The sequence below is a fragment of the Bidens hawaiensis genome, unplaced genomic scaffold (genome assembly GCF_021521415.1).
Source record: "Bidens hawaiensis isolate Kalapana, Puna unplaced genomic scaffold, B.hawaiensis_p1.1 tig00020030_1, whole genome shotgun sequence".
Classification (NCBI taxonomy): Eukaryota; Viridiplantae; Streptophyta; class Magnoliopsida; order Asterales; family Asteraceae; genus Bidens; species Bidens hawaiensis.
Genome location: NW_027493045.1, coordinates 1 through 9,265, shown reverse-complemented (window position 1 = coordinate 9,265; position 9,265 = coordinate 1). Strand labels below are relative to the sequence as shown.

The window sequence follows — 9,265 nt, the reverse complement described above, 5'->3', positions numbered from 1 at the left end:
CCTCTCTTTTCCTTCCCGCCTTCCTTTTTCTCTCTCTTGTCGCCGTTCCGCCTTCTTTTCCCTCTTGTTGCCGTCCCGCCTCTTTCTCTCTCTTGTCGTCGTTCCGCCCTTACGCCTTGAACCCCTTTTTCTCTTAACTCTTTGCTTGTCCTTTGTTCCTTCCCGCCTAAGGTTGTCTGCGCAGCTCCACGCGCCAGACTCCTTACAAGGAAGCCTGCGCGAAGACCAGTTGTTCCTGCATACGCGAGGCGAACTGTTCTCGCAGCGCGCTAAGGATTGTAGTTCTTCTCACAGCGCGCTAAGAACGGTAGTTCATCCCGCGACGCGCTAAGAATTGTAGTTCTTCTCGCAGCGCGCTAAGAACGGAAGTTCTTCCCGCGACGCGCTAAGAATTGTAGTTCTTCTCACAGCGCGCTAAGAATGATAATTCCTCCCGTAACGCGCTAAGGATTTTAGTTCTTCCCGCGGCGCGCTGTGGACTGTTCTTTGTCTGCCTTCGCCCTCGCGCGTGCGCTCGATGCTTTCTCGCGCTATGTCTTGAGTCTTTTCTTCTGTTTAATCCAGCCGTTTACTTTTGTGATGTCTTATCTTCTGTGCTGTTGACCTAACCTGTCTTATGTCTGAAAAGTTACTTTCGGCGCAGCATGCGCGCCAACCCCATTGGTTGGCAGAAAAAGTGACTGACATTATCTTTTGAGATCTGCTTTTCCATGCTTGACCAGTACCTTTATCTGACCCTCCCATGCCTGTTTACTGTTCCCTGTCAGCTTTTCCTTGTCCCCTGCAGCTGCCATATCTTTTGATATCTTTTGCTTTTGGAATCTTTTGCTTTTTGAGATTTTTTTCCCCTTTTCTAGGGATTGTGTTCCCTAGGGTTTTCCCTATAAATAATAATGTTATCTTTCTTAACACTGCACACACAAACACTTATTATCTTTATCTTCCTTTGCTCTCTGCCGTTGTCCTCGGTCGCCTCCTCTCTCTGCCTCCGTCCTCTCTCATGTTCTGCCCTGTTTTCCGGTAATCTATTATATATAATAATTTGTTTAAGTTACTTATTAATTATGCTAACTTATAATCAAGACTTAAAACCAATCGTTAAAACAATAATCTTTAATTATAGGTTAACTTGTGCTTGTTTAAAGTTGGTTCTTGCTTTATCTTTCACCGCATCGTTTATCAAGTGAGTAATCTCGTACCTAATCCCTTTTTGCTTTTAATGTTTTGGGATGTTCATGTGTTCATACAAACTTAGAGTCTTAAACTTGTTTATGAACTTTAGTCGCGCAGTATCCCATGTGTTGAGGACGTTTACTTGGCTGTTTATTTGTATGTGTGTATCATTAACCGCTTTGTTCGGCCTATTCCGAAGTTTTCATGGATCCATTAGATGAACACGGGAGACCTATCGTTTACGGTTTTCTTTGTTTACACTTGCACAGATGTTTTCTTGTTTTTGTGCTCATTTGGGAGCACGGATTGAACTATGAACTATGAGCTATGATCTATTTAGGCTTGATCACAATCTGATTGCACCCTTGTTAAACACCAGACATACACGTGTTGCGCGCAGATTTATTGTTATCTATGTATTGTATTAAACTTGATTTCTCACCAACACGCAAGTGTTTGACGTTTTATTTTAACACATGTTCAGGTTTGCTGTAGCTACATTTGGAGCTTGTGGACACGTAGGACGTTTTTTACTTTTGGACCTAGATTAAAATGTATCAAGACAAGTTATTGTTGTTCGAATATTTTGCCTTATAATATATTGAATTATGTTGCTTTATGTTATCTTGTGTTTACTTTGCGTGTGCGCGAATGAATGTATTTATTAAATATTGACACCCAATAGTGTCACGAGTAATGAAACAATATGTGGCGCCCCGATGTATAATCCGCCTTTGGTCGGGGTGTTACACCAGATTCAAACTTGGAGACATTCTTTAGATTGTTTGTGTGTTTTGATGGGGTGAAGAAGGGATTTTTGGCTGGTTGTAGGAAATTTTTGTGTTTGGATGGTTGTTTTTTGAAAACATTTTTAGGGGGTATGTTGTTGGCTGCAATTGGGAGAGATGCTAATGACCAAATGTACCCTGTGGCATGGGCTGTTGTTGATGGTGAGTCTAATGATAGTTGGGAATGGTTCATGGAAGAACTAAGAAAATGCCTAGATGTCCAAGATGGTGGAAAAGACTGGACACTTGTCTCTGACCAACAAAAGGTATGACTTCACTTTGTTAATATCTAGAGTTAATTGCCCGTTTGCCCCCTGTGGTTTGTCAAACTAGCACGTTTGCCCCCAGTGGTTCCGAAATAGCACCATTGCCCCCTGAGGTTGTTTTTTTAGTACCCGGGTGCCCCCAAACATGAACGTCCGTTAGTTTTCACCGTTTGGTGTCAGAAAGTTTAGGGTATTTTCGTCTTTTCACCGTTTATTATTATTATTATTATTATTATTATTATTATTATTATCCCTGCAACACTCTCCATGAACCAAACCCCCAAATGGTAACCTGCTGCATCATCAATTCAAACCACCAGCCATGGAACTCAATTCACCAAACCCTAATCCACATCCCAAATTGCAAAACCCAATTCACATCAAAGGCGGAGCCATACCCACCCGATCCAAACCCATCGACAAAAAAAAGAAGAAAAAACACAACAACAAATCATCATCTGGTTATCCAAACGCCGAAGAAATCCTCACCGGAGACGCCGCCACTGCTGCGGCAGAAGAAGGTTCCTCCGCCGTTGGAGGAGACGCTGCTGATATTTACACGATTGACGCTGCGAAGAAAATGAAGTACGATGACTTGTTTCCTGTGGAGGCTAAGAAGTTCGGGTATGATCCCAAAGCCAAAGTGAAGTCCGTTGAAACTGCGCTTGATGACCGGGTTAAGAAGAAGGCCGATCGCTATTGCAAATAAATAGACTCAAGGTGCATACATCTATATCTATGCTCCTTGATTCATTTCATGTTAATTGATATTGTTTGGTTCACTGGAGAGTGTTGCAGGGATAATAATAATAATAATAATAATAATAATAATAATAATAAACGGTGAAAAGACGAAAATACCCTAAACTTTCTGACACCAAACGGTGAAAACTAACGGACGTTCATGTTTGGGGGCACCCGGGTACTAAAAAAACAACCTCAGGGGGCAATGGTGCTATTTCGGAACCACTGGGGGCAAACGTGCTAGTTTGACAAACCACAGGGGGCAAACGGGCAATTAACTCTAATATCTAAGTTATAAGTTGTAAGTTGTAAGTTCTAGATGTCTAAAGTTTCTTTGATTTGGAATAGGAATGACAGGGACTAGTGAATTCTGTATCTTTGATTTGGAAAAATGCAAAGCATAGAAACTATGCAAGGCACATCTATGCAAACTGGAAAAAGAAGTTCAAGGGTAAAGAGTTAAAGACATATTATTGGCAGGCATGTAGGGCTTATAATGAGCTTGACTTCAATGATGCTATCAAGGAGATGAGAGCAATATCAGCTGATGCAGTGGAGGCTTTCATGAAATAGAAACCTAATTGCTTTGTAAGGTGCTTTCTTAAGCGCCATACATCTTGTGATGTCATAGTTAGTAACATGGCTGAGACTTTTAATGGAACCATAGTTGAGGCAAGATCTATGCATATTATAGACATGTTAGAGTCTATCAGGGTATCAACAATGACAAGGATAATTACTAAGCATTCTCAAATGTTAGCTAAAGATGTTGTTGTGTGCCCAAGGATACAAACTAAACTTGATAGAGGAAAAAAATGAGCTCATAAATGTACAGTGTTCCCATCAGCATATAATGTGTTCCAAGTTAAAGACTTTGCTGATAATCTTGCTGTGAACTTGAATAACAGAACATGTTCATGTAGGAAGTGGGACTTAGCAGGTAGATTAACCATTAATCATTCAATAATTAAGTTATGTTGACAGGTCTTCAAATGTGTATAAAAAAACTGTATTTTGACAGGTATACAATGTAAACATGTGTGTGTAGTTGCTGGGTTTCTTGAAAGAAATGCTGAAGAGTTTGTTCATGATTGTTATCTTAAGGAGGCATATTTAAGGTCATATTCATACACAATTCCACCCTTGCCTAGTGAGAGGTACTGGCCAAGAGTTGATTATCCTTTGGACCCTCCTCCCATCAAAAGTCAACCAGGAAGACCAAAGACAAAAAGAAAGAAAGATCCCCATGAAGATCCTAAAAAGCCAGGTAAATTGACAAAACATGGAGGAGAAATGACTTGTAGCAATTGCAAAGAAACTGGTCATAACATTAGAAAGTGTACAAAACCTAAGACTTCTAAGAATAAAGCCACATCAAAATCTGGTGCAAGGGGAAGGTCAACAAGGTCAACTCAAGCCACACATGAAAATCAACCAACACAGCAGTCAATAGGTTCTAAGAGGCCAAGGGGGATGACCAAAGATATGCCAAGTCAACCAACACAACAATCAACAAGTTCTAAGAGGCCAAGAGGAAACACAAAGGCCAAAACAAGGGGAAAGCTACTTGATGGTTTATGGTTAATGTTTAAGTATGTTAATAATGTTTTTTTGGAATGTTTAACACTGTTGATGGTTAATTATGTTTATGTAATGATGCTGACTTGTGTGATTTATGTTCCCTATGTACTGATTAACTAATGTATTTTGCAACATTTTTAATGTATGGAAATCATGTATGATGCATGAGTTTGTAATGGTCATTTGGAAATTTTGTATGAATTTGTTAGTTGCAGGTTATGGACAATTGGTTATCTTGTGTAGTCAATCTGATATAGGCAGTTTGTAATGGTCATTTGTGTAGTCATATGATATGGGCAGCTTATGGTAATTTTGACAAGCCAGTCTGCTCATTTGGTTAATCTGATAGGATCTGATATGGGCATTATGGTAATCTGTTTTGGTCAATATTGAGACATATGCAGGTCAATATGTCTGTCTGAGCATTATGGTCATTTTGACTAATCAATTTGACTAATCTGATTTGGTCAATATGCATGATCTTTTGGACAATATGCTGGTCAATATGTCTGGTCTTTTGTTTTGGTCATCAATCTGATATGGGCATTATGGTCATTTTGACTAATCAATTTGACTAATCTGATTTGGTCCAAATATGCTGGTCAATATGACTAATTTGATTTGGTCAATATGTCTGATTTTTTGTCATATTCTTTGATTAATCTGATATGGGCAATATGGTCATTTTTGACTAATTTGTTCATTTGTGATGTTGTCATTTTGACTAATCTGTTCACTATGTTTGATCTTTTATGTTGTCAATATGTATGTGCAGATAGACTCGTTGATAAGCATCCATTTTTGGCACACAAATAAAGTCCACCATATATTGAGAACAACATCCATTAACATTAACATATTACATGAAATTGATAACAACATTAACATTAACATATTACATGAAATTGATAGCCAAGGTCCCAAGGAAACAGATTACATTCCATACACCATGTTCTTTAAAACACAACATTTTCACACAAATAAAGTCCACCATAGTGCTATGACAATAATTGCTAAACCTAAAACACTATTACTCTTCCAATTGGACTTTTTCAATGAGAGTTGAAGCTTCAAATTGTTGTTCTCTTCTTCCAACACCATGTTCTTTAATTTTAAATTTTCTATTTGCATCTCTTTTATTTCTTGATCTTTTCTTGAACCACATTCCTTTAAGAAGTAATCAAAATCTTCTTTCCACATGAAGAATTTACAGTCTTGATTCTAGCAACAACAAGAAAGAATTTATTGATTTAGATACAAAAGTAAACTTGAAAACCAAAAAATGTACTTACAGGCCATAAAGAGCAACCATAGAATTCATCCCCATTTCGAGAACTTCTGTGACCAGCAACCCTACGAATTGCAATCAAATCATGGTTGCAATAGACATTGCCCTGTAAATCAAGCTTGAAATTTTTAGGGTTTTTCTTACGAGCATATGTACAAGACGATGATGAACTCATTGCTAGCAGAGTGTGATTAGGGCTTGATATTGTAATTGATTCAATGATTCAATTAGGGTTCTGAACATTAATTGGGGATTTGATTGGGGATTGTAATTGAGCCGTTGAAGAGTTAAGGATCTGGATATAAGAACGTTATAAGTTATAAGTATAAACCAATAATCCACGATGGCTGCCACGTAAGATGTTTTTGATAACTCAGATTGACACGTAAGCAAAAACATAACAGAGTTAGTGCTCCGTCAGTCGCGGACTGGTGGAAGAAACGAATGTTAAAGTTGGGACCGTTGCCAGCCAAAATGAAAGTTGGGACCAGCGCCGACAAAAATGAAAAAGTTAGTATCAATAAAAACCAATTTTCCTTTTAATTTGATGAAATTTTTATTTGGGATTATTTTCAAAGCCATAACGAATACGAATGTATTTGAAACCAACCGAATTCACGTCGACCCACCGCCGCAATGCTTGAGTTTTGCCCATCAAATAAACATCGTTTTAAATATTTTTATTTTGTATTAGCTATACGAGTGTTGCTACTATTACGGGCGCCTACTATGATACTGTAACGAACTAGATCGATAGCGACAATATTCATGTCATTTTGATCATAAGTTAAACGTGTGCCGAAATCGTTTTAGACATTTATAGCGCCGGTGTCGTAACGAATTTAACTGATATCGGCCGATTTCGCGTCGACGGGTTGTTACCTAGTTTATCATCGTTGCGACGGGTTTTTATCTAGTTTATCTTTAATTCAAAGTTAGAAAAATGAACAATACACTATAATTATGAATGTCTAGATATCAAAATTGTTTCTGTTTTTGAGTAAAGAAAAGGCAGACTTGGAGTAATTATTAAAAGTATTGTACATGTGAGCCAACTACATTCCACCTACAAATTTTGATGATTCCTACCAAGTTCCTTTTTTCTCTTCATGTGTGATACCTGACCTTTTTCTATATCTAAATAGCATTTAACAAATAGCCAATACTCCTTAACAATGATAGATTATACATGAGTTGTTAAAACATGAGGGTATATTCAAACAACTCTATTTGATATCACATCACATACCATCATGAGAAATTAATATTGTCTGCGCTCCTCAACATTAATCATGTTAAACGATCAACAAATACTAATCAGGTAGCTTGGTAGGTTCGGTAACAGTTCAGACGGATTCGCATTAAAACATGTCACTTCAGTACAGGTTAAGACGTCATTTCAGTACAGGTTAAGACGGATAGGGTAGGGAGATCCGATCCATAAGCACTTGTCTTTTCGTTCTTATATTTTAAATAAGAGTAGGAGAACCGTATTGTTAAACTGATGATCTGATCCTTGAAACAAAACCGCTGACAGTTTTATGCATTGTGACTACACTTGGAGTCAAAATTGTCACCTCGTGTTTGTACATTTTCAAAGACATCATATAGTTAAAGGTTGCTGCTATTCAAGTTGATCCAAAAGTGAAATCTGAAAACTCAAAGCAGCTATTTGGCAAAACATCTCACCTGAAAACAACAGCATTCTTTGCAGAACCACCAGAATGAGACCTGCACTTCTCATTTCTCCACCTGCAATTTTTTAACTATAAAAAAGACATATAACCCACTAAAAAGATGACCCTATATGCTTTCATAATTTGCAGTTGGAATATAATTTGTAAAGTGCTACATTACATGTTTTATACAGCACTGAGCTGCCACTAAAAAAAACTAAATATGATAAATATACTACTAAAACTGATGCTATATATGTAAGCATTATTTCACCCTTTTATACTAACAAGACCAAACTCCTACGAAAAACAACATAAACAATGGTCAATGTAGATATATCAATGCCGCATATTTATTTGTTCACCAAAGCTACATTTCCTCCTGTACAGGGATAAATACATGGTAGCGCGCTTATGCAGACTCGAATCTCGTTTAAACTTGTTCATTTCCGTTCAAAATGTTATACTTGCAGAGTGGACAGGTGGCATTCATCTTCAGCCATTTCACAATGCATGCAGCATGGAAATGATGGTTGCAGGGAAGCGAATGAAGCTCTACTCCATCTTCATACGTACTAAAACATATGCAGCAATCATGAAAAAAAAATGACTAAATTATCATCAAATGCCTAAAATACGCTTCCAAGTTCCACTTAAGCAAAATCATCATTAACAAACTTACAGCATCTTCAGGTAGAAGAACACGTTCAACAGCCAAATAACCAACACTTAATTCAACAGGAATCATTCTACCTGCTCCTACATCAGGCTTGTCATCGTTATTATCACTTGACGCCTGGAATTTGTATTTAGGAAGGACATTGAGGTCTGCCTCTGAAGCACCTTCCTGCATATTACCATAATATGTTAAACAAGCTCATGATGAATATAAAAATTTTTAAAAGATAATAATATTCTGTCGTTCTCACCTGGCCAGCAATTGCATACAAAATAGCAATAATGCAAGGCAGGCAACAACAAAGAGCAATTCCAATTAAACATGCCAAAACAACACAGAAGATTGCAAAGAACACATCAAATGCCAAAAACACCACGGTCAACCTGCAATCATAAAGTACTCAATGTTTCTGTGTTCTACTGTTCTGTATTAATAATATATTGGTTGAAGAGTGAAGACATACCAGTACAGACGTGGAGCATTGTGAAGAAGAACCTCGCCACCAGAGACCATCCAGTAAAAGCCAGTTAGCCACCAGACGAATGATATCATCGTATTAAGATTTTCACATCTTTTAGTGTAGCTGAAAACATTTCCTAAATATTAATTATCAACATTCTTCTGTGGGGAGACTTTACTATTCGGATCCCTTTTAGTGGCTTTTTACGTTTAGGCATAATTTTTTATCCAGATGCGAGCCGGTTTATGTTTCAGCATACATTTTATCCAGAACTGAGTTGGTACATATATGATATAATTTTCATATTGCAGTAAACGGACCGAACATTCGACGAACTGTTCAGCAGGAAGTTCGTTTAATGAATGAGCGGACGTGAACAAGGAATTTCGTTTAATTAACTAAATAAACAAACATGAGGTGTTCATTTACATTCGCTAATGTCTGTTTGTTTATGTTTGTTCATTGAAGATTATTTATATTATTTAATGACTTTTTCTAATCTTTATCATATGGTTTTAAGCAAAATTATTAGCTTTAAAACAAAAATGCGTATGAGTACATGTGATTGATTCATATGTGACACTGACCAATATCAGTTAGCCAAACCAAA

The 9,265-nt window shown here is 37.4% G+C and overlaps 1 protein-coding gene across 1 annotated transcript; it reads right to left on the bottom strand.

The window, feature by feature from the left end:
- Positions 1–7,978: 7,978 nt before the first annotated feature.
- Positions 7,979–8,832, bottom strand: LOC143559737 (E3 ubiquitin protein ligase RIE1-like). The gene is made up of 3 exons (XM_077048218.1): positions 8,659–8,832; positions 8,446–8,578; positions 7,979–8,363 (listed from the first exon to the last, which is right to left on the bottom strand). The coding sequence occupies exons 1-3, from the start codon at positions 8,745–8,747 to the stop codon at positions 8,127–8,129; spliced, it is 459 nt and encodes a 152-aa protein (XP_076904333.1). The 5' UTR covers positions 8,748–8,832; the 3' UTR covers positions 7,979–8,126.
- Between the last annotated feature and the right edge of the window lie 433 nt (positions 8,833–9,265).

Bases quoted from the DNA above. Each gene is read 5' to 3' on its own strand.
- LOC143559737 (XM_077048218.1), bottom strand. From the start codon at position 8,747: ATGATATCATTCGTCTGGTGGCTAACTGGCTTTTACTGGATGGTCTCT. The intron at 8,579-8,658 runs GTATGTCTTCAC...TTATGATTGCAG, and splicing joins AATGCTCCACGTCTGTACTG to GTTGACCGTGGTGTTTTTGG. The intron at 8,364-8,445 runs GTGAGAACGACA...GGTAATATGCAG, and splicing joins TGTATGCAATTGCTGGCCAG to GAAGGTGCTTCAGAGGCAGA.